Here is a 27,590-nt window from a genome sequence, read left to right on the forward strand (position 1 = left end):
TTGGCATGACGGTCAAAAGGACTTCATCATTTGAATAAAATAAATAAAATAGAAAAATAAAATACAATAAAATAGAACTTTTAATAAGAAATAAATAAACCAAAATAAACAAATAAAAATGATTCTAAACAAAAATACAATAAAATATGAAACCTAAACCTCCAAAATATAATAATCTGAAAGAAAATAAACCATGAATAAATACATAAATAAATACTAATCAAAGCAAAAACACTTAACAAAAAGAAAACTCTTAAAAAAATAATAAATAAACAAACAAAAAATAAACAAAATTTAAAAAAATAAATAAAGTAAAATAAGTCACAATGATACATACGACTCACTATTTCATCCTTGCCAATGATACCAACCGGCCCAATCCCAGGTGACTGACTGCTGAGACGGAGAAATGGTGTGTTTCTACACCCTCAGCTAAACAAGCTGTGCATGTTTTGGGGAGTTTTCAAACACTGAGGACAGAAACATTTCACATCCAGAATGACCTGCTTTGGATGGTCAGCGCGTGGGGCTCTTTGACTGGACACTGATGCCTGCCCCTCAGACCAGGAGCTCAATTCATTTCACAGTGGGAGACGCTCAGGGCTGTGGGCGGAAATCAGCTTCCTACCGCCTCTGTTTCTGTCCCGGGCCAGATCTGTTCAGATGAGCACCTCCTCTGCAGTCAAGCAGAAAAGCACAGCAAATCACTCGCAAAAATACAGGTTATACTGGAATATGTGCTTCCGTGAGCCTCCCTATGCCACAAAAGCTTCTTGAAATTCTTTTTTTTTTTTTTAAGAACTGTTTGCTCAAAAGTTCTTTGAGAAACCAAAAAAAATTTATTTTATGACATTTGCTGTGAAAAGCCCTCTTAAAATCTTTAAGTAGAGATGGGTATCGTTAACATTTTATCGATACCGATACTTATTGATAATGTTATCGATACTATTTGGTGCAAAAAGAAAATTAAGTGAAAAGTTGTTGACCATTTGAAAAAGTTATTGTATTAATGCTGAACTTTAGCAACTGTATTAAGTTCTTCAGTCAAGAGCAGGGAGTTATTTTTGTCTCTGTTTTATTTTATTAACATTAAAGGAATAGTTCACCCACAAATGAAAATTGAAAACGTTTCACCCTTGCCATGATGACTGACTGCGCGCAGACACACACACAGCACATGTGCTGGATATCACACGCACATCGAGCAAACATCGGACACATCATTCAGTGAAGGGAAATGACAAGCAGCAGCTTCTTATTTGTTGTCAACATTGAAGTTTACAGAGATAAAACAACGAAAGTATCGATAACAGTATTGTTTGTCCTGAAGCTTATCGGTATTCCGATATCGACCCAATTACATCCAAAAATTACCGGTTTTCGGCACCCATCCCTACTTTTAAGCATTGCAAATTGATTTTTTTTCTCTTTTTTACTTTCAAGTGTTCCATAGGGACCTTTATTTATTTATTTATTTATTTATTTACAGTGATGCCATTGGAGATCCATTTTTATTTCCCAGTGAACTTTCACTCAACCTACAGTGTGACGTACAAAGAACACAATCTTTTTTCTATGAAGAACCTTTCGTGTAATAGTAATGTCCCATGGATGTTAAAGTTTCTTCATGGAATTATAGATGAAGGGACAGATGGATGAAGGAATGAATAAATGGATGAAACAATGAAGGAAGGAAGGAAAGAAAGAAAGAAAGAAAGAAAAAGAAAGAATGTTAAAGAAAGAAAGAAAGAAAGAAGTAATAATGAATGAATGAATAAATGAATGAAAGGATGGACAGATTTGCTTCTCCAAAGAAATTTCAGTGAACAATTTTTAAAGGAATCTGTCTCTTAAAGGCGTTATATGAAGTTGTTAAAAAGAACATACTTTTGTGTATTTGGTGTAATGAAATGTGTTTATGTTTAAAGTTAAAAAAACAAACAAACAAAAAATATTTTCCACTTAATGTACATTATTGTTGCTCCTCTATGCCCTGCTTTTCTGAAAGGCATAGATTTTTTTCAAAGCTTATCGGTCTGAAAAGCATGGTGCGCTGTGATTGGCCAGCTATGCAGTGTCTTGTGATTGGCTGAATGCCTCAAACATGTGACAGCAACAGCGAGAATAAAAGCTAAACCTTCTTTCATTGCGTGAACATTTGGGCGGTGTTATGCAAATCTTCCCACTTCGTGACATAGACACGTGGGGGCGTGTTAGAACGAGCCGTGTTATGTAGGAGTGGTTGACCCTTAACTTTGATAAAGAATATCTCTTTGGATTTTAGACTTTAGTCTTTGCAACTTTACAGATCTTCTTCATTCACGAAGAGCTTGTAACACTCCAAAGAGAAAGGAAAAACTGAAATCGCATCATATGACCCCTTTAAAATTCTATATTCTTTATTGGCTTATGGTTCCATGAAGAACCTTTAACATCCATGGAATTTTCCATTTCACTAAAGGTTCTTTATATTAGAAGAAGGTACTTTGGATCATTACACTGTTCTTAACACCAAGAAAAAATTATAATAAAAGAACTGAAAAGTTCACTGAAAGGTTCTATAGGGAACCAAAAATAGTTATTTTATTGCATCACTGCAAAAACCCTCTTTTGTAAAAGTAATTTTTAACAGTGTAGTCTGAATACTTAAAAAAAAAAATCTAAAGAACTCTTTTCAACTGTAAACAATCTTTTGTGTAACAAAACGGCTCCGCGGATGTTAAAGGTTCTTCGTGGAATCATAGACATTAATTAAAATAAAAAATACAACTTTTTAATGTTTTTGAGTGCACTAGAGAAACTAAATGAAGGAATACTGCTGATGAGATCTATAGAGCAGCATTATGGAGCAGCAGGAGGAAGATTCCTCTGTCCACAAACTGTGTGCAGAAGATCATTACGACTGACGTCACCTTCACCGCAGTGCAATTACAGGCTGTTTGTGCTGGGGACAAGAGAGGACACTCCTGACAGAAGATCAGCATCAAGAGAAACAGCTCAAAAACATACAGCATACATGATGAGTGATTCACCTTAGAAAACACTCCTGTCCTACACACAGCTACTGAAGCAGAGAAGACTCCAACCGTCATTTCAAACACAACATTTTCCTCAATTTATTTACATCCTCCCAACATCCATTGAGAGCTGTTTTGTCAGTTCACTTTGGGTTTGTTTTCCTATTTTGAGGCACAATCAATCTGTTGGTGGCAAACAAGGGAAACTGCTTGGTATTCGTGACCATTCCTTTGCTTGGAAGCACATTTGTTATTGTCAGACTGTGTTTGAGTGTGTCCTAATGTGAGTTTCTCTGGTGCTGTTGCTGCTTTTTGGAGATAAGCGGAAACTCAAATAATAAAAAAAAAAAGACAAATAAATAGGAACAAAATAAAATGAACAAATAAATATAACTGGCACATTTTGTATCATTAGACGCTGTATGAGTGTATCCTAAAGTGTGTTTCTGTTGCCACATTTTGGAGATAACTGAAAATTAAAATAAAATAAAATAATTTGAAGGATTTTTGCTATTGTCAGGTCGTTTTTGTGTCCTGCTGCATGTTTTGCTCTTTCTGTAACTGGGATTAAAAAAATTATAATAATAATAAAATAAAATCACAAATGGTTGCATGAATGGTGAGGCTTGCCTTGCCCCCCCAAAAATAAAAAAATAAAATAAAATAAAAACCTTTAGTTGTTATCTAACACAATAAAACATTTGCTGTTAAACCAATGATTACAGTTTGCTTATTTTCATTATTTTTTTTTTAATAAAATACACTAATCTGACCAGCTTTATCATCTCTGAAACTTTCGAGGAGCGAGACACTCATAATCAGGCTCTCAAAAAGCCAACTTTCTCTTCAAAAAGTTCAGTTTAGTGCTCTTCATCAGAAAGCTGGCTTCATGAATAATTCATAGCTTTATTAATGAGCTTATGGAGCATAGTAAAGTAATGCAGCTCTTGAATGATGCTCTCCTCTTCTACAAAAAAGCACACCGAATAAGTAACCCGAAATGAATGTGTGCGTTTGCCTGCGCTCAGAATTAATAATTAAACTGCTGACCCGTATGACTTTCAAGCTAAACATCCTGTATATACAAACAGAAATGTATTCGGGGCACGGTGTACCAAAACTTTCCAAAAAACAAATGAACGGAGCACTCGAAACTGCAATTTCACAGCATTAAACGATCAACAAGACACTCATGAAGCTTAACAGAATGTCACGCATCATTATAACCGTGATGTCATAATACGCTTGTTTATTGCCATCTAACGGTAAATCGCTTGTTGCATTCCTCAGTGGACGAGAGCATCTGCCAAATGAATAAATGTTAATGTGAATGTAAATGTGTTGGAATGTCCTTCCCACAATGTTCCGATGTTTCCTTATAGAACATATGGTGATAAAGTCATCACACTCTCCTTGAGCTGAACTCTTCTGACGGTGATGCCACCTCTCAGCAGTGCATTTCACCTATAGACTTTAGCAGAGGAGAGCGGACCGCAGTCTTCAGGATAGGAATTTACATTACTTTCAGAAAGTTTGGGGTGGGTAAGACTTGTAAATGTTCCTGAAAGAAGTCTCTTCTGCTCACCAAGGCTGTATTTATTTGGTCATGAATACAGTAAAAACAGAAATACTGTTAAATGTCATTACGATTTAAAATATTTGTTTTCAATATATGTATTGCTGTGATCAAAGCTGAATTTTCAGCAACTCTTCAGTGTCCCACGAAATTTTAATGTTTCTTAAAAACACACAGCTTTTCACTTCACAAGACATTAACTGATGGACTGGAGTGTGTGGATTACTTGTGGATTATTGTGATGTTTTTATCAGCTGTTTGGACTCTCATTCTGACGGCACCCATTCACCGAAAAAGGAACCATTGCTGAGCAAGTGATGTAACACTACATTTCTTTAAATCTGATGAAGAAACAAACTCATAGCCATAATCTTGGATAGCCTGACCTGAGTACATATTGAGCTATTTTTTTTATTTTTATTTTTGGGTTAATTCCTTTAAGGAAAACGAATTAAACCAATCAAAAATTTACTTTACTATGACATCACAAACAACTTAAGGTGACATCAAAAGGTCACATAAGGTAGTTTTGGTAGCATTGTGTGAAAAAATATTTTGTAACATTATTAATGCCATGTTTGATCAATTTCATGTGTTCTTGTTGAAATATTAATTATTTATAACAAAAGTGACAAACTTCAGAAGATCAAAGTTTTTTTTTTTTTTTTTGAAAATGTAATCATCAAGGTAAGCATTTTTGAATCTGATTGCATATTATTGTGATGATGCTATGCAAAAAACTACTATGAACTACTATAGGCTAATCTACTACTATAAACATTATCATCAAATCTTACTTCTTTTTTTAAGATTTCTGCCATTTTTAGTTTATGAAAACAAGCTTTTAGTTCAATTAAATCTCTCTACAGTCAAAATATATCCCTCTATACTGGTAACCAACTGGAAATATCAACTATGAAAAAAAAAAAAAAATGATTCACTATATCCCATCTACATAACTACGTAACATTTCATGAGTCTAAGACTGTAGATCAGTTACAGCTTCACACACATACTTTGAAACCCTGTACATTTATTCATTTAGTTAGTTTACAACAAAACATTATTTCAGTCTTTGAAAGGACATGTTTAATTCAGTATTGTTTCTTAGAATATTTGTGAAATGTATTAGTAATTTCTAAATGATGTAAATCCTTATTTATTTTTATTTTTTTCAGTTTAGTAAACAGCATCTGTATTCAGCGGTATATGAAGGCTGGTGCACTCAGGATGACGCTTCTGAATTCTGATGGCATGAATGCATTAGTTTATGCTTCTCCTTTCGGCCCATAATGCACCATGCTATCAGAATTCTGACAGCATCAGTGAGCGAGTGTGCGATGATACACACGCATGCATACAAACACAGTCTGATCAGCGGTCTGATATAACACTGTGCTTTCACTGAGTAAATAGTCGTCTCGCTGCTGAATAATGCATTGAAGAGCAGGACGGATACGTCAGACTCCACTAATACAACCACAACTACAAAAATCTACAGTGCAAAGTTTAGATGAATTCAGCGAAGAAGCTTCAGGTTTGTTCACAGGGATTGCAAGCAGAAATTTAACCAAATCAATTCACAACGTTATAGGAATAATTCACCCAAAAATGAAAATTAGCTCAAAATGTACTCATCCTCAGGCCATTCATGATGGGAACACATTTGGAGAAATGTAGCATTATATTACTTGCTCAGCAATGGTTCCTCTGCAGTGAATGGGTGCCGTCAGAATGAGAATCCAAACAGCTGATTAAAACATCACAATAATTCACACCAAGTAAAAAACCTTTAAGTTAAAAACCTCTTAATGATGGATTTGTTTCTTAAAAACACACAGCTTTTCACTTCACAAGACATTAACTGATGGACTGGACTGTGTGGATTACTTGTGGATTATTGTGATGTTTTTATCAGTTGTTTGGACTCTCGTTCTGACGGCACCCATTCACTGCAGAGGAACCATTGATGAGCAAGTGATGTAATGATACATTTCTTCAAATCTGATGAAGAAAACAAACTCATTAACATCTTGAATAGCCTAACCTGAGTACATCTTGAGCTATTTTTTTATTTTTATTTTTGGGTTAATTCCTTTAAAGAAAACAAATTAAACCAATCAGAAATGTACTTTACTATGACATCACAAACAACTTAAGGTGACATCAAAGGTCACATAAGGTAGTTTTGCTAGCATTGTGTAATATTTGAATTTAGTTAAGTGTACAGGGAAACATAACATACTGTTAATAGTGATTTGAACGCCATAGGAACCCCTCTGCATTTCATCTGTGTCCTGCAGGGGGCACTTTATCAGCGTCCTGCATGGCTCCCAATGGTCCAGTGCAGTATTGAGGACACAGGGCAGAGGAACCTGCTGTCCTTCGGACGTAATTTCACACTGTGCTCCCTCTGCGGACATTAAACAGGTCATCTTCTATCAGGAGCTTCCTCAAGTGTCCAGAGCACATTTTCCTACATGACCATTTCAATCACGGCCTCCTGACCTGATACTAACAAAGCAATTCCTTCAGACAGCTGACCGAGGAAAACAGAGCCTGCTTCCTTATCGCTATGCGCCAATTATCAACGTTTTAAAAGGAAATTCTAGATCTAGGCCTAGGTCTTTCTCTGCCACTAAAAAAAAAAAAAAAAAAAAAAACGATGGTTTTGATTAGGAACAACATGAGCTTGAGTGTTCAGTATTGGGTAAACTGTCCCTTTAAGACCCAGTTTGTCATAGAGTTAAAAAAAAAAGTCTGTTTTAATTCTGAGATCAAATTCAAACATGGATTCACTGTGAATAACTATATTTTTGCCTATTATTGACGTCTATTATTCAGCATGTTATTTCACAAATTAGCTGGATATTAGAAATTGCTCTTGCGTGAATGTCAACATAAAGATCAGTTTGTTTTAGTTTGAGTGCAGTCTCTTTTCTGGGACAATATTTCTCACTACTTCCATCCGTATGCAATGTGAAAATACACATTAGCATTCAAAATATTGGGGTCAGTATGGGTTGTTTATATATATATATATATATATATATATATATATATATATATATATAAACTTACTTTTATTCAGTGAGGATGCATTAAATTTATCAAAAGTGACAGTAAAAACATTGATAATGTTGCAAAATATTTATATTTCAAATAAATGCTGCTCTTTTGAACATTATATTCATCAAAAAATCTTGGATTAAACAAAAGTATGAAATAGCTCAACTGTTTCCAACAATAATCCAAAATGTTTTCAGAATATTAAAATGATCTATGGATCATGTGACACTAAAGACTGGAGTAATAATGCTGGAAATTCAGCTTTGATTACAGAAATAAATTATGTTTTGCATTATATTCACATAATAATATTTAACAATAACACATTTTATTACGGTGTTATTTGTAATCAAATAAATGCTGCCTTGGTGACCAAAATAAATTTATTTTGAAAACATTTATAGAAATATATAAAATATAGAAATTAAATAACACTGATTTTATTATTATTATTATTATTATTATTATTATTATTATTATTATTATTATTATTATTATTATTATTATTATTTTTTTTACTGGAATTATAAAAAAAGTAACAAAACACTATTAAATAAATATGATTTTGTCTCATCATAAATAATTTTATGATTCATGAAAATAGAACTTCAATTATATCTGTTCCAAATCTTGTAAGATTAATATATCTGTATATTGCAAAAACTATTCATCAAAAAACAGACTGCTTTACCCATTTGTTATTTCTGAGTGCTATTTTTATACTTATTGGAGCATTAAAGTGTTAGAATAGCAAAAAGATAACGTCAAACACTATTGAAAAAAAAAAACATGGAATCTAATGATATTTTCATCACGTGCAGATCTGATGTCTATTGATATCGTTTCAAATCAATCACATATGAGATTCAGGTAGAAAAAGAGCTGTGTTTCTGTGAACGCTTTACTTTGAACACCTTGGAAGAGGGAGAAGCCTGACTTCATTTTGAGTAGTTTAAAAACATCCAGGCTAATCAATAAACCTAATCAATTGCTCAGACCACTCTAGACGTCGGTCTGGAGTGACATATTTCCTGTTAAAACGACTCCAGTGTGGCGTTCCACACCACAGCCGTCAGAAAGACCACACACAAGCTCATGAGAAACAGACGAGAGCCTCTTGATCTTCCGCCGTGTCATTTAGACAGATGACTTGGAGTGGCCCAGGTCTTTACCGCCTGACGTCTCCCTGGCAACACTGTAAATCAGCATGACAGTCGGTGAGGAGTAAGACAGGTGGAGGTGTCTCTGTGGTCTCCTGGAGTCTCACAGTCCTACAGTGTCTATTGCTGGTGTATCAATATTAGGGCTTATGGATTTCTTTATGGTTTTAATTTTTGATGAACTGATATCAATTCTTAAATCTCAAGATCTTGTGATATTTTTTGAATGAAATTCAATCAGAGTTTCAGGCGCAGAAATGTGTCAATAAACTGGCTTGTAAGCAATGTTACGTAACATTGCATTTACCTCAGGAAAGCCATTCAATGCCCAATGCATGTGTTTGGATAAATCTGTCATGAAAAGGTTATGACCACCATCGTTTCAAAATATATATGTGCATGTGTGTGTGTGTGTGCATAAGAAGCAATATTGAATTGTATCAAATCACAAACTTGTGAATCAAAATTAAATCAAATTGTGAAATTTGTGTAAATGCCCAGACCTTTATAAATATCAGTCAATAAAAAAAGTATTTTAATGTCCTGACATTATTTTGGCATAAAGGCATAAAGCTCTTCAAAGAGCTTGAAATGGCAAAAACAAAACAAAACAATCAAATATTAAACTTTATTGTCAAGTGTTTAGATGTGCTAAATGTTTTAAGTGTGTCTTAAGTATTTGGTAACTACTATTCAGCCATTAAAAAGAGTACATCTGGTATTAGACGTGTGTAGGGCTTCAGAACAGTTGAATGTTTAGGTGTGAATTAATTAAAGTTTTCAGGGTTAAGAACTGAGCGCATTGAAAGAGTTGTTTCTTCTAGACAGCAATGAAATGAAAGAGTGCTGTGGGAAATGCCAGACATTGTTTCTGGGTTAAGAGTTTCAGGGTGCTTGTGGAGTTTGAGGTGTTTGATGTGTAAATTGTTACGCCGTTCAAAACATGGAGTGTCTCCTTTACTACAGAAGATTGATGTGAGCGGCGTTATGTAGCGAGGCAAGGTTACACGACTCTACAGAGCCTGTCAGTCAGTCTGCCACTCTTGGTGATTGACGTCTGAGTGGATCTGACCACTGCTTGGCACTGATCTCTGCATGCCACAGTCTGTTTGCACATCAAAACAGGTGCAAGGCTTCAGCTGATGATAACTGAGATATAACCTTCCTGCTCGCGGGGTCGATTACTCACAGAGTCCTTATAGACGGCCGTAACGCATCTACCGGAGACGTTAAAATACAACACAACAGCTGTAAAACTGTTTATTCTCTCTGACTAGACCAGTGGGACTCACTCTACCTGCAGTGCGTGCATGAATATGAGTATGCCAGGGTTATCATAGCTAACTAAAACTAGAACAATATAATACCGTTCTCACATGAAGCTACGTTTTGTATAATGCTTTACATTTTTTAATTAACATTAAAAAGCTTTCTTTCAGCCAATTGTCAAGGCATCAGTTCTCATTTTCACTTTAAGTTGGGGTAAAATTAAATAACTAAAACTGAAATAAAAAAATTATAAAAACTGTATAGACATAGAAAAAAAACTGAAAATAAATAAAAAAGAAAAAAATAATTATTAATACAAATTAATATTAGATAAACATTAATAAAATGACAACAAGACTCAACAAAATAAAAACAACTCTAAAATCAAAAAGAAAAGAGAAAATATACAAATACGTCTAACTTAAAATATCAATGCTATCAAATATCAAAAATGTCTCTGTTACATATGAAACACTGGGAAAGCGTACCCAAGTAGGGGAATGCTATGGAAGCCACATCCTGCGTATAGGAGGTATTATGTGGCAATTACACATATGGATTGGCCATAGGGCAGTGCTACACATGGAAGTCCCTGTGGTAGACTCAGCCAGCCTGGGGTGAGATCAGTACGCAGCAGAGATGGCTGGGAAGTCTCTGCCAGGGAAAGTCTTAGGTTCACCGAGAGGGAAGCTGTACCATTGAAGAATACACATGTGGGATCACCCAAAGGGGGAATCACTACACACAACACCTAGCCTAGCACAAGGACTGACCTTGGGCATATACACGAGTGCTGGACCTGGTGTCCGGTGTTCCACTATGCCTGAACGCCGAGGGTATGGGAGGAACTTTAACAGGGTTCACAAAATGGGTAACTGAACTGAGAAGCACTCAAGCACAGAGATTATAGAATCTCGCAAACATGCTAGGTGTCGCCCAGCCGGCAGCTCTACTAATGTTTGCTATAGTGTGAAATAGACAGAGCAAAGCAATGGCTAGGTCTGTCTCCTCCCAGAGTAGTGTTTGCAAGGGGATTCAGCCTCATCATGCCTCTAAGAAACCTGATCCCCCTGCTTCCCCATGGACAGGTTGTTCACTGCATCGTGATGTGCACAATCAACAAACTGGTTCCACTTCAGTGCATAGGCGTGCCTCGTAGATGGCGCTCTAGCTGAAGTGATGGTGTTTACTACCGCTGGGAGTAGACCATCATGAACCTCCATATCCTCTCCCAAGACCACATGTGGAGACCACATGTCCGGACCAGTACGTGCTTGTCATGTAGCAGTGATTTGAAGCAGCACAGAGCAAGGCAAACTGCTAGTAACTCAAAGCAATTGAAATGCCACTGCAGTCAAGGCCGCCCAGGCACCCAATGCTGCATGCCCATTGCACAAGGCCACAGCATCTGTGGCAGGGGCATCTGTTGAGACAACAACATGTCTGGACACTTGCACTAGGGGAACTACCACCCGAAGAAAGGCAAGGTCTGACCAGGGGCTGAAAGTCTGGTAGTAGGATGAGGTGACTGAAGTCCGGTGAGTGCCGTGTTGCCATGCCCATCTCGGGACTCGGTCATGAAGCCAACACTGAAGTGGTCTCATATGAAGCACTCGAGCAGAGTCACCACGGCATTCATAAATCTGTTTCTGCATTAACATCTTGAAAGGGAGCCTGTGAAGGGCTTGGTTCAAAATGATCAGGTTAGGGTTGGTCATAACCCACCACCTTTCTTGGGTACAATGAAGTAAGGGCTGTAAAACCCAATCTTCATATTGGCTGGAGGGACTGGCTCTATCATTCTGGTCTTGATTTTCTTCTCGCAAGATGGCAGCGTCATTGTTCAGCACAGAGTTGAACCAAATGCTCCTGAACTAGAGAGAATGCCAGGCGAACTGAATTGTATATCCCAGTCTGATGGCTCTCATGAGTCAATGAGATGGTGTGGGGGTGCTAGACAGGCCCCCAGAAACCGAGCAAGCAGGACTAGGGGAACCATCGATGTACTCACAGTGGGGCAGTGAGGTGGAGCGCAGGGACCCAACCCCGAAGGCAAAGCGCTACTTACCTGTCTCCATGGTTGGACAGGGCCATGTGAGAAGGAACTGGGATATCACTTCCGATTGGCACCGCAGATGGCAGCCAACCCCCTGGAAACCCCCCTGCTCTCTCCACACTCACCATCATGGACAGCACTGTGGCTGCAGTGGAGTTTTTCAGGTTCCTGGGCACAACCATCTCTCAGGACCTGAAGTGGGACACTCACATAGACTTTTTTCACATTGTGAAAAAGGCCCAGCAGAGGTTGTACTTCCTTCGTCAGCTGAAAAAGTTCAACCTGCCACATGCACAGATGGCACAGTTTTACTTTGATATTATTGAGTCTGTTCTGTGCTCTTCTATAACTGTCTGGTTTGGATTATCCAGCAAATCAGATTTAAGAAGACTTCAATGGACTGTTAGGGCAGCAGAAAGGGCATTGCTTTGCACCTGCAGGTAACATACTCAAAGACCTGACACAACCTGTTTGCACTTCTCCCCTCAGGCAGACGCTACAGATCTCTGTGCACTAGAACATCTAGGCATAAAAACAGTTTTTTCCCCAATGCCATCTCCAGCTTAAACTGCTAAGTTATGAATCATTATCTGTGTTCTGTAATTCATTCAGTAAATCATTCTGCATCTTAAATGATTGCCTTTCTCAAGTATTATGTAAATACACATGCATATCTCTTTATTTATACAGTTCTGTATAGAGTAAAATTGCACAAATGTGTACATAAATGAATATACTGTTCCAGATTCATACACATTATTTATGGCTAAGTCTTACCAATTTTATTTTTATTCTGTTCTCCTTAAAAAAAAAAAAATTCCTTGTGTGTTCAAAACTGATCTTTTGTTGAATGTTTGGGTACCACTGGCTGAAGAAACAAAAAAGACCCCCCCCCCCATGTATACATATTTAAAACTATGCAAAATACATCAAAATTACTAAGAATAAATAAAAATAAAAACTGAAAATATGAAAATAAAACAAACTAAAATATTAATAAAATTATAGACATTAAATAACTGAAGAAAATGACAAAAAACAACAAAATTATTATAATATCAACAACAAATATAAATATTTATAGCTACATATGAATACATATAAATGAAAAAAATGTAAATAAAAAATTAGAACATATTAAAATAAAACTTAAATCTGAATATTACAAAAAACTATATATATATCTACATTTTTAAAAATATATTATATTTTATTCTAAATATTATAAACAACTAAAACTGGTGTTACACTGTCCATCAGGCAAAAAGTCTGATCACTTAGAAAGTAGTAGCACAACTTTCCTCATCAACAGTTTATAGCACAAACTCTAAAAGCTTATGGGTTTGTTACAGTCACGAACTATAAGTATGAGCGATAGCTTCTGTAAACCGCACTAATAATGTTTGTTGAAGGTTTGCTGTATAATTAAAGCTCTAATTAGCGCAGGTCAGAGGAATAATCCCAGGGTTTGAATATAGAGGGATTTCTGCTGGTTCAGAGTCAAATGCTGTTGTTAAATTATATGCTACAGTGCATAAAAGGATCACCATGGTAACAGCAAGGAGAAACCCGCAACAACAGTCATTAATAACCCAGAGATACTGTACTGGGAAAAAAAGCAGAGAAATGAACCAACAGCAAACTTACTTCTGCTGCTGCAGGAGGTGAAATGAATCAAAAAATAAATTAATATGAAACACAAGGGAGGACATTAAACCACAACTGCTGCTTTCCAAACAGGAAAACGCCATTTACCCTGCATGCATGATTACAATCAAACTATAAAACACTATATCACGTACTGTATATCTCAAATACAGACACGAGAACACACAACCCAATATTCAATCTGAGCAATTTCAACATATAAAAAAAAAACATCTCAGCATGTCTTCTGCAAAAATTCATACTTTGAAACGAACTAAAAATAAAATAAAATAAACTAAACTAAAATAAAATAAAATATGGTAAGTATAATAAGTAAAATATGAAAATAATAGGATCCAAATACTAGAAATAAATGCTTAAATATTGTACTAAAAATGAAAAAGTTTGGGGATTTTTCAATGAAATTAAATGTAAAGATTTAAATTTACATTTTAAAGATTAAATTTAAAGAAATTAAATAAAACATGCTTAATTTTAATTCTCAGATGATGCTAACCCTGAAACAACAAACAGAACAAACAAATATTACTACTTACTATGCAATCACATTATAATTCCTGTTAATAGTGTTAATCGTCTGGTACATTTAGCCCTGTGTGACATCAGTTTTTATATTGTTTATCAACAGTATACATTTTTATATTGTTTGGATTAACTAGCCAAGCAGACAGATATGAATGTTTATTCATAACCATAATGGAAGTAAGTAAATATTGTTAGCTGATGCTAACTGTCTAGCTAACTTGCTGGTGCTAAGTTGAGGTAATGTTTTAAAATAAAGTCAAAATATTCAACCACCTATATAGATTCCATCTGGGTGGAAAAGAAAGCATGTGATGTTCAGAACATGGTACCTACAGTAATTATCAAAGTGGGAAGTGAGGTCCTCTGGGGGATTTGGCCAGGGCTCTTTTTTACACCACAGATAAGGTTTGAGAAGGAAACAAATCATTATGAAAATATAATTACCGGTACATTTTCCTTAAAATGTTCTTCCTAACTTCAAGCCTTATTACAAAAAAAATTGAGTACTTTTGTACTTTCGCTCGAGTAAAATTGTCCTGGAGTAATATTTTACTATACGTATCAGTACTTTTACTCAAGTAGTTGATTTGTGTATCTTGTCCACCACTGCTTATCACACAGTTGTTTCATAAGGTGCATGGCTTCCAAAAGACTCTAGAATATCTAAACAGCAGTTTTGTAGAGCGCAAGGGTCACCTGTGAGCAGGAGGAGCGTGTGTGTGGTGTTGAAGCCCAATACATACTGTAGGACAGAGGAACGTCCAGGTCGCCCTGCCAGGACAGCTGCCCGAGATCATCTACAGAGTGCTGCGCTGCAGAAGCACAAACACACACAGACACACACATTAACACAGCTCATGCTAACACATGCACATACAGCTGACAAACACCGAGAGGGTCACCGTCTGAAAGTATAAAGTCAACATCAAACAGGCCTTTTACCATTTTAGCATGTATTAAACGTCATGCTTAGATGACATTGACCACATTTGTTACAAAAATAGAGAAGAAAAAAACTTTTTTTTTTTTTTTTTTATCAAATAATGGATGTGTGTGTGTATATATTCAATTTTTTTTTTAGATGCACCTGTAATACTGTATCCACCAAAAGTTTGATTTCAATTTTGTTTTCGTATTTACCATGAATCTCAATCTCAATAATAATATTATCATTGAAAAAGCACGTATATATATATATATATATATATATATATATATATATATATATATATATATATATATATATATATATATATATATATATATATATATATATATATGCCTATTTACTGCTTTAATGCAAAATAAACATTGTCTACATAGATATTTCGCAACTGGTTAACATAAATATACTGATAACCAGCTCAAAAGTAAAGTTGTTTCAGAGTTATTTACATGTTAATGAACGATTTCAAAGGCAAACGTTAAAAATAATTCACAAGAAGAGCGGAATGATGCAATAATAAAGTAAAGCGGCTAGGTTTTTGATTTGACGTCAACTTGAACAGGCTCTCAGCTCAAATCAGCTGAGAGTTTGAGGAGCAGCTCCATCGCCTCTGGAGAGAATCTGTAAAGAAATTCAATCAGGTGGAATTAAACAGGGTGAAGATTAAGGCCAATTTGCATGAACCGCAGGGCTTCGGAGCCAAGTTGAATAAGCAAAAAATACTTAAGCAACTTATTAAACTCTTTCACCTTGAGGAAGCGCGGTGCGTGGGGGTATTAACTTCATCCTCTTTTACAGTTGTATCCGAATCACACGCCATCTGCAAATCTGCCATCAGCGTCGTGCAATTAGCTCAATCAATAGAGGATTCAACACACTGACATCCTTTATTAACCGAGGAAACCACAGTGGTTATTTTGCAGCAAAACAATAACATGTGATGTCATCGGCGCTCGCACTGATGTCACCGATATTCCTCAGCCGGTCATTAATCTAAATGTTATTGCTCGTGAATGTGGAAGCGGGTGGATTATGTTGTTGTAGTGTTAACAATCGGCCCTTGGCGTGCTGATTATGCCGTATTATGTGGGCCGCGCTGATTCACTCAGGAGAGACAATGAGGAGCGGAGACGAGGCCGCAGACGCTTGGCAGCTGCTTTCTTTCCAACAGGCTTCCTCTGTCTGTTAATTAGCTTTAGGAAAGCTGTCAACAGCTCAATCTCCCTCTAGAACACGCACTCGGCAAATGAAACATGGCTAAAAGACATTCGGGGGCTTTTAATCGTGTACTTCTTTTCGGAGGTGAGTGATTGAAAAGGGAACATCCTTAAGGTCTTTGCACATTGAGTCAGAAATTTTCGCCGGATAATTTCTCGTCAAAAACCTCACGTAGTGTCAATCAAGTTTACAAACTGCCTCCGAAACCTTAGGTCGTCACCAAAAATGTTTAAACAGGTTTCGATTTTCAGAATTTTTTACATCCGTAGTAAGCATTTTGAGAGGTGTTTTGATGCAAGATCTGACTGTGTGCAGGGTTTGGATGATGAATACGAAAACCGTATACGAAAATATCAGACTCGGTGTGCAAGGACCTGTAATTAATTTAACACTTTCAACACAAAAGTGTTGTTTTTGTACAATAAAACTACTAAAACTAAAACTACAAATTTTTCAACATTTAAATTTTATTTCAGCTTTATTTTTGAGTAACTTTTTGTAACTTTAAAAAATATATATATATATACGTACAATTACGTACAATTTAGAAATGTTATTTGGCAACTAAGTGAAATAATTACTGAAATAAATACGCATTGCTTAAGTACTAAGATGACAAACTAAAATTGAAATAAAAATAAATTAAAGCTAAATAGAAATATTAAAAACTAATTAAACATTTTTGTTTTAAAACCAAATTAAACGTAAAATAAAAAAGTGTAAATATAAAAATAATGATTCAGTATGAATATAAACTACAACTTTCAGCTTCGTTTCAAGTAACCTTTTGTAAACTTTTGTTCAAAAAATAAACAAACAAGCAAACAAAATAAACACTTGGAATTAAACAAAAAATTGATATGTTCTTTGGAAACTAACTGAATTTTATTTTTAATAATTTTAATTAATAATAATAATTGTACATTTAATTTATATATATATATATTTATTTATATTTTAACGTAATATCTTTTTAAAACCTAAAATAAAACGGGAAGAATAAAAATTAAAGGATAAAAATAAAAGATAATTAAAAAAATTGTATATAAATAATATGTAAACATACCCTTGTAATCAACATGATGTAGTGATAAATTGGCCCTAAAAATATTTGGGCACTTTTGGACATTTAAGTCTAATTTAAATACATCTAAATTTCACTTTTTTCACTTAAACTTATTTTGTTTCTAAAACATAGTTCAAAACATTAACAATAAACATGTTTGATAAAGTGTGACTACCAAAAAACATCTAAAACATTTTGTCTTACTTTTAAACAATAAAGAACATTTAGAAAATTCTTTTAAACCCTACTAGTCAGAATTTTAGAAAAAATTAACAATGTTTTTTTTAAGTCTCTTCTGCTTATAAGGATACATTTATTTGATCAAAAATATAGTAAAAAGAGTAAAACTGTAAAATTATATTTTCTATGTGAATATGTTCAAATGTAATTTATCTCTTTGATCAAATCTGTATTTTCAGCATCATTCCTCCAGTCTTCAGTGTCACATGATCGTCAGAAATCACTCTGATATGATGATTTGCTGCTCAAGAAACCTTTCTGATCATTATCAGTGTTTCTGCTGTTGTGTGATTACCTTTCAGATGGCTCCTGCCGAGCGTCACAAAGCCGGAGGAGATGAAGTTGTGCATGTCTTGCCCACTGCGGAAGTTTTCTTTCCCATAATGCCCTGCAAAGACAGACACAGCAAGTGTTCTTAATGAAATCATTCCTTTATTCTTTCGTTTGTGTTTTACATTATTTCATTTCCTGTCAGATGCACTGTTTCATTGTATGACAGTTGCAATATATTTTACAAGTCAGCAAAAAACTCAATAGAACGACGTGAAGTATAAATGAATGATATATGAACAAACACCTCTGTAAAAACACTCAGAATAAAGACTGGTTTATGTACAGTAAGTGCTGCTAAAAAAATCATTTTGAGAAATCATCCTTTATTGTAAATGAAATCAACAGACTGAAATAGATAAAGTGTAATTAAACAAATGCTTGAATTTGTACAGTATCTTTTATGTTGTCTTTACAGTACAAACAGTCAAACTGTGACATATCATAACTATTTAAAATACCTGTTTTCCATTTGAATATATTGAAAAATTAAAATTATTACTGTGATTCAAAGCAGATTTTTCAGCAGGCGTTTGAATTGAAGTATATATAAGCAATACACTTAAATGTTTTTTTTTTTTTTTTTAATGTTGAATTTCCATTATCCTATTAGCCAAATTGACCAGTGTATAAATAACCATTGGTTTTGCCTGTAGTGTCTTGCCGGAACTACTCTTTACACCCCACATCCATCACATCAGGGCCTTGATTTCAAGCGTTACTGAGAAGTCATCTCAGCCAGCGAGCGATAAAAGGCGCTCAGAGACGGAGGTCAAGACAAGGTGCTGCATTAAGTATTAATGGGACAGAGGTTCTGCTCATGGACTCGAGAGGTTTTAGAGGTCAAAACAACACACTCTCAACACACACACACTCATCTCGTATTCGAGCCCTGCTGGGTTAGAGGACACCGGGAAACTTCACCTTCTTCCTCTGGCCGTCTAATTGGACAGTAATGGCATCCCTGACCAGAGCTGCTGACCTCAAGGTCATGAGATGAGAGGGTTGAGAGGTTTGTGTGTGTCACTCTCATCTAGTGTTCATTCTGTCAGCTATTTTTAACTTAATTTTTATTCCTATGTCAAACACACTATTTTTTTAACCATATTTATTCAATCAATGAAAACTGAGAATATTCTGAAACTCAGAATAATGGTTAAAAAAGATAAAAATGAATATGTTACTCCAAATTATAATTACCATGATTGTTGTCATTTGATAAATGTATTCTTACATTTCATTAGAAGTATTGCACTTTTACTAATAAGCATAAATCAATAGAATGTGGACTCGTACACATAGCTCTGTTTGGGGGATTTGAACTTTTTATATCTGGCAACCGCAAACATGAATTTCGATAAAGTTTTACTTTTTTTTAAATGTCTTATTCTCGTCTTTTATTCTCAATAGTATTGCATGTTGATATAGTAACAGTTATCGCTTAATGACCTTTAGTAAAGGCAAAAAATCATGCGCAAAAGAACATTTTTTGTCATAGATTTTGTTAATGAAATTGACAATACTGTCATCTTATTTAGAAAATTGGTCACTATTTTATAAAGCTTTAGTGAAGTAAACCCTATAAAGCAGGGATCGGCAACCTTTTCAGCATGATATGCCATTTTTTATTTTCCTGGTTAACCACTGTGCCAACACCCCCAAATGAATTCTGTATTTAAACGGTACATACACCATTTTTAATTATACGATAAAAAACAATTTGATGCAAATATTTTCTGAATATTTTTTACACTTTAAAAAAAAAGTGAACAGCAGATACACAATGTGCCATGTGTGTGTGTGACAAGGCCAATGCATTAAAACTGTTCAGTTTAATCAACATTAATGCACTGCTTTAATTGATGCACGTGCACACACACACACACACACACACACACACAACACACATCACTCGCACACAAGGATCTGAGATCGTGCTGTGCAAAAAGTAACATTCAGAAGCTCATGAACTTATAGGTGCTGTCACGCTACTTTTATTAATCGATACTGAATCGCTACATTATATTTCTCAACAACAAGAGGGCAAAATCACTTCATTGTCTGCAGAGAGAGACAGACGCAGACAATTTACCCCCTCCCCTCATTTTCTTTCTCTCAAAATGGCCATATTTGAGAACATTTTTATCACTGGATATAACTTTAGGTCATTTAACATTTCTATCGTAAAACGTATTATTAAAAGTTGACATGTTAAATGATCTGAAGCTTCATCTTACCCCACTCTCTTTAACGTCAGTGAATAGTAAACCCCGCCTACTTTGATCTGATTGGCTGTCTCAGTCATTTTGACATTGACGAGTGCTGTTAGACCGAGGCTTTGATCTAAGTGCAGTGTTTGCACGTGCATCCATGCAAGTTAATTCTCACACTTTAATAGTATTTATAGCTCCTAACAGGCTGTGTGACTATGAGAAGTTATTATTACCTCTGTAATGTACTTCATTATGCAGTTTTCCTTATTGCACGCGTGCCAGTGATTATCTCTCTGCATGCCACTATTGGCACGCGTGCCGTAGGTTGCCAACCCCTGCTATAAAGCCCACTGTATCATATTTAATACCCAAATTTCTAAGGTCTCTAAATGATATACATGATCAAAGATTTGGTGAAAATCTACTAAATGCCTTCTGTCATCTAATTGATAGTTCATACTTTTTGGCAAGTAAAAGTCCTTTCAATTGAATTGAGTAAAAAAAAAGTATATATTTAAAGTTGTCTTTTTGCTGTGAATTCTTTAAAAAAATTTAAAAAGTAAATATTTTTTTACATTTTTAGTGACATTTCACGATGGACACTTACCGGCCTAAAGCAACTTGGCATTCACATGACTATCCATTCATCATTTTTAGGAACATCATATTTCAGACTTTTGGGGAAGGTTTTTTATCTCTCAAAGCTCCGATCATAAAACTCAGCATTTATCATCTTACTAAGACCAATTATTGGGAGATATAGAGTGATGACTGATATTTATATCATTTTATGCATGTAGTTTCTGTTATGATGATCTTGGCTTCTTTGATTTACGTTACAAGCTATAAGGATTGCATCTTATTTTTGGCCAGATGAATATCATCATCTACATCAAATTGCACATTTTGCTCAGTTTAAGTCTGTATTTTCCTAGATGAGCCATAAAAGCCCGATGTATCAAATATAACACACAACATAAAACACATATGCATATTTTCACATTATTCCTGTTTAATAAACTGTTCAAATTTCTATTTAACACGTCAGGTTTTACAATCATCAATGTTATGATGGTTTAAATAGATGAATAACTGATTCAAATGAACCACTTGAATGAACCAATTCACTAAAATGAATCAGAATTCTCAAAGCTGGTGAAAAGTGCTCCTCATAACAGGAAAGTCACTCTGCAAAGTGTTTTTTTCTCAAATCAAAAGAAAACCGAAAGACACACGCACATAAAGAGAGATGCACAGACATGTTATTGCTCCATAAATCAATTGCATGCTGTGCAATTGTGTTGAGACATTTCTCTGTGAAGGTTTGAGGTGGAATAGAGATTACGGTCAATACTAACAGCAAACGAGAGAGAGAATCAGTCTCTAGAGGTGTCAAAAATGCCCTGTTTTTTTTAGGCGGTCTCTCATTTTGAGCCCTGTATTCCCATTTTGTGTTATTTTGTCACAAAAAAAATATTCTTTACTTTTTATATGGTAGCCACCATATGCTTTGTGAAACATCAGCAACTTTGTCTCAGTATTATAATAATGCCCACAATTTTATCTTAATTGTCGCAGAACAAAAAAATGGATACAAATAAGATTGTTCTCAGATTTCGACTAAATACTCAGGTTTAAGCATGCTAGATATTTCATTCAGATGTAAGGAATCACAGGTCTGTGTGGACAATTCGTTCCCAAGTGTCCCTTTCTGAATGAAATCAAAGATAAGGGTGTAAAGATGAACCGGGAACACTCGAAACCAGAGATCAGACTGCATTAGGAAAACCGTAATGAGAACAGCAGATGGGACCATTTGCCATCTTCATTTCTCTTACTCTCTCTTTATTTTTTCCTCACAGTGGCTGATCTGTCCATCAGATCAGATTTTGGTACATTGCTGCATGATGAAAGTTAATATTTGATGACTATCTTTTATTAAAACAAGACCTCGTTGAACCGTATTGTCTAATCAAACTGAGTAAAACTGAATGGATATGCATGCTAATGTTTAATCTGAGAGATCTGCTTCAATTTAGCTCCTGACGTGCATTAAATCTTCATGTCCTGGTTTAAAGAGCCTGAGGCAAGGTTAAAGAGGCCACATCCTACAATTTTACCATCTAATTTTCTAATCTGGTTTCCATTAATAAAGCCAGCACCAAAAACTTCATAATTTAGCATTTCATGACCATTTTCCAACAGACTTTTTTTTATTCTTGCTACTGTATCTATTAAGGAATAGTTGAAAATTTGCCCCAGTTAATGACTCATTAAGTGAAAAGCTATGTTTGTAAACAAATCCATCAAGACATTTTTTAGCTTCAATAATTTAAGCTTCCATAATGCATAATAACACTTCCTCCAGTGAAAAAGTCAATCTCCTGTTATTTTATCACATTAAAATGTGCACATTGAGCTGTTTTGGAGTGTTTCTGCTTGTAAACAGTGCTTGATCTGGGCAGATTTCTCTTCTGATTTAGTCAAGACAATGTTTTCACCAGAGAAAGCAATATTATGGATTATTACATTCATGCATTTAGCAAACGCTTTTATCCAAAGCAACCTACAGTGCATTCAGGCTATACGATTTCTTTTTGTACCAGTATTTGTGTTCTTTGGGAATGGAACCTATGACCTTTTGGGCAGCTTATGCAATGCTTTTCTTTTTTACTACTTCTTTCAGATTTCTATGCCTGTATGCAAATTACCCCTGCTGTGATTGCCTAAACTCTGTATACTGATTGTTCAGTTTTGAGTTCTGAAATCATCCGAACAGTGAACTCAGGAAGGGAAACATACTCTTTCCCATGTGAAAAGTGAAAACAGTGTGACTACAACAATCCTGTCAGCTAATATACCATTTGCGGAGTAACTGCGAACATAAATAAAACTTCATTCAGTGATTCCTGGAATCAAGTCAGCCGCAAAACACTATTTTAAATAAGCATGTAATGCGCTCACAACAGGGATAATTATACGCTTTAAATCAGTGAACACGAGGCCTCGGACCATATCATGCAATGCACAGAGGGAGAAAGGAAATCTAATACAGCATGACTTTCCACCATTAAAAAGCAATTTTAACTCAGCTAGGGGTCAGAAAAGGAGTACAAATGCAAACGCCTAATTCAGTTTATATACCTTGGCATTAATAATAACATTTTCCCCTAGTTGAGCAACAAAAACACATGCAATACAACTGCATAATGGCTTGAAAATAGAGATTTTGGTTTGTTTGAAAGTATATATATAAGGGGTGGTGTTGGCGCAGAGGATAAGACACGTGCCTTTGGTGTGAGAGACCCGGGTTTGAATCCACTGTGAGACACAAATGTGTCCCTGAGCAAGACACTTAACCCCTAGTTGCTCCAGAGGCGTGCGACCTCTGACATATATAGCAATTGTAATTGAATAAATGTAAAAAAAATATATATATTAGGGCTGTCAAATGATTAACATTTTTAATCAAATTAATCCGAATTTTCAGTGGATTAATCAGGATTAATCACTATTTGCAATTACACCTGAATCCTAACCATTTTTTTCTGAAATGCATACCAAAAGATAAATAACAGGACACAGATACATAATTTTCATGTATTGATTCATCAATATGTGGTTCTTTTTTTCTGAATTTCAAAAGTTTAACATTTACTTAGATCAAACTAAGTGATCGGTGTTTTCGTCGCGGCACTCGCAGCTATTTTTTACTATCTTGAGAATTCAAAGATCGATGAGACTTTCCTGACCTGAATAATTTGTCACACTGCGCATGCGTGAAATGCGTAAAAAAAAATTGATGTAATTAATGACAAACAACTAATTAACGTCATTAACGCGCTATTTTTGACAGCCCTAATACATAGATATATATAATAACAGCACTAACCCAAAGGAGAGTGACTGAAGGAGCTGAGGTCACAGTGGTCAACCAGACGAAGAGAAGGACAACCAGAGGAGTGAAAGCAAATCTCCACATGGGGAATCAATAAGAGAGTCCAAAGAGATTGAATTTCTTTCATCCAATTAATCAGATGAACAAACATTCAAATATCTTCCAGTTTGAAGGCTTTTTTTAAAAAACTGTGTGCCCTATTTAAAGGCATTTAATCAATAAAAACAGACATTTTATGGATCACAGGAGCACTTTGTCACTAGCTCTTAGGAGAGGAGAGAAGATCAAACGCAGCAGCATTCCTCTGATGCAGTCTCTCTCTCTCTCTTTCACACACACACGTATGAAGATGGAAAAGATGCCCACCTTAAGCCCACCTTTAGCTATAAGTTTAGCATGTACAGAATCACAATTCATCAGATAATGTGCTATTATAGGAAATACATAGAAATATTTAGTAATTTAGTTGTAAAACTCATCAATGAGGCCTATGTTAAATTTTCCGTGTCCACGAGTCCGCTAGGGACCGCTGTGGTATGTGTGATGTAAAAATCGTTATCAGAGAGTGTGCGCAAGGCTCTGAGCGGACGACTACATGCCTCCCATTTTTTGTGACCACGTGGACCAGTATGCGTGGTTAGTATGCTTCAAAAGCACCACTGCACATGCACAGACTGTGTGAAGAAGCCCGTTGCTACTCGAAGCTGTACAACTCGTCAATAAAACAATATAAAGACAGACAGATTTGCAATAACTCTAGGCAATTGTTTGTTCACATGTTTGTTATGCAGCGGACCATCAGTGTATGTTTTGGCAGTATAAATACAAATAGTCCTCGTTCACGCTCTCTGTGAACGCGTCCAGATTGGTCATGCAGAGAGTATAACACAGACTAAACCCCACTACAGAAAAATTATATTTGGGTAACTACAAAAAACTACAACAACAACAACAACTACAACGTAGTTTTGGTTAATAACAACCAGTAGTCAGTTTTCCAAAAATCACAACACATTGCAAAGTTTCTAACAAAAATAAATAAATATATATATGAAGAGTTTGGTTTCAAAACGCGATAAATAAATATTAGTTCCTGCCCAAAATCTGTATTTTATCTGGTTGTTATTGAATAGTAAATTTAAAATGTTTTGATTTATTAGGTCATATTTTCTCCCCTTTTCCCAAACCACGACAAACGCCAGTCTCCCTTTTTTACAGAATGCGATATATCCTCTCAACCAATCACAGCACACCATTCCACGCACTGTAAACAGTAACAGCCAATCACAGCACACCATTCCACGCACTGTAAATGGTAACAGCCAATCACAGTGCACAATTCCACGCACTGTAAACGGTAACAGCCAATCACAATGCACAATTCCACGCAGTCTAGACAGTAAGAGCTCTGAATACATCCGGAATCCTAATTTGTGTATAGTACTGGTAAAGCTGATACTGTGTATAGTACAGGTAAATCTCCCTTACGTGCTTTCAGATGGAAATTATTCAGATGCATTTAATACACAGAGCCATAGATCAAGCCACACTATATCGTGTTCATTAGATGAATCGCATTCGATTATGAAAGTGATATTGTGTAATGTGACGAGTGGGGTGGGGCCGAGAGCCATGGGAACGGGTCGAGGCCGGTGGAGTCATTGGAAATGAGCAACACCTGCACCACTCACCGGTCTCGAGTCCCATGGAGGAGATCCAGAAGGATAAAAGAGGAGTTACGACAGTGAAGAATGAGAGAGGACCAGGTCTGGGTTTTATTTTGTGTTTTAGTTTTGTTTGTGCACGGCAGTCGTCCGTGAGGGGCTGTCAAGCTGTTTTGTGATATTATTAAAGCTTCATTTAAATGTTCACCAGTTTCTGCCTCCTTCTTCCCGTTTTACAAACTAGATTACGCGTAGCTTGTCAGTGTTAGTGTTTTTATGAATGCCATTTATGTTTTTGTTAATATAGTACATACCTGTAGCACTAGTCAATTAAATTAATGTAACATGGCAAAGAAGAAAGCATTTTTGGAAACAGAATGTAAAGGAAATGTTATTTGGAATTTCTGTGGTCTAATGTGATGTTGTTCTTGATGAAATTTTATTTTATTGTTGTAATTAATTAATGAATTCTGTTAATAAATATTGTTGTAATTGATTAATGACCCAATGAATTTATTTTGGAACCCATGACTGATGAATGTATTTTTAGTCCAGTGCCTGTATATAAGATTAGTATTTACCAAGTTCAGAGGCTATCGTATGTGAATCAACTTACTGTGTTGTGTATTTTCAGCAGTTTCAATATTAAAAATAACTTTCATATTGATTCAATTGATTTATTGCATTTTGAGAAAGAAAAAAGTATCATGGATTTATAGCATTTTGGGAAAAAAATATAAAATTCGATAATAAATCTTTGAAAATCTTTGAATGTTTAATGTTATTATAACCTAAAGATGTTATGTAAAAGTTTGAAATGGAAAATAGTGATTTTCATCTTGCCACTTTCTTGGTAAAGAAGACTAATTTTTACTCAAATTAATCAAAATGGATTTATTGTATATATATATATATATATATATATATATATATATATATATATATATATATATATACACGCAATAAATACATTTTGATTAATTTGAGTAAAAATATAAAGTAATTTGAGTATATATATATATGAAGTATATATATATATATATATATATATATATATATATATATACTGTATATACACATATGTACTTTAATATTATTCTTTTAAACAATATTCCCAAAGAAACATGCTTTCTTTCTTTGCTAATTTTAATTAGAAAAATAAATATACACTGGAGGAATTAGGGTTTCCATCTAATATACTCTAAGCTCTTTATTCAGTATAATATATTATTCAGTATAAGAGGCCATATAGGACTGGGACATGAAAATATACTCCCTAGTAGAAATGACCCAGATTCAGTCAGCATCTGACATTAAAGTCATCAAAGGGTTTGTTTATCAGTCATTCATTACTGCCTTTTTCCTGTTATTTTAATTAAATTACAGGACAAACTTTCTAAATGAGGCTTTAAAGGTTTGAGTCATGAATGCTGCAGTGAGTGAGTAAACTTTAAACTAGCGTCTCGCTCAGACAAACACTAATGTTCAGCACGAATCCCAACAGCTGACCTCATTCAAATACAGCTGCGCTTAGTTTATTCACAAGCGATTTTAATATTGATGTACAAAAAGCCAAAGCACTGATTAGCTCAAACACAAGCGAGACAGTACATCTGCATTGAAGCTAACACTGAACTGGAGTCAGTGAAAACATGTCGACGCATCAAAGGAGCGT

The 27,590-nt window shown here is 35.1% G+C and overlaps 1 protein-coding gene across 2 annotated transcripts in view; it reads right to left on the reverse strand.

Moving 5' to 3' along the window:
- Positions 1-27,590, reverse strand: part of LOC113067836 (protein shisa-6-like) — an 80,146-nt gene that overhangs the window by 37,194 nt on the left and 15,362 nt on the right. For both annotated transcript variants that reach the window (XM_026240316.1, XM_026240315.1), the window contains exons 4-5: positions 18,106-18,198; positions 15,084-15,152 (exon numbers count right to left, since the gene is read on the reverse strand). In XM_026240316.1, coding sequence (XP_026096101.1) covers positions 15,084-15,152; positions 18,106-18,198 — 162 coding nt within the window. The remainder of the gene's footprint in view (positions 1-15,083; positions 15,153-18,105; positions 18,199-27,590) is intronic.

Source organism: Carassius auratus, linkage group LG28B (assembly GCF_003368295.1).
Source record: "Carassius auratus strain Wakin linkage group LG28B, ASM336829v1, whole genome shotgun sequence".
Classification (NCBI taxonomy): Eukaryota; Metazoa; Chordata; class Actinopteri; order Cypriniformes; family Cyprinidae; genus Carassius; species Carassius auratus.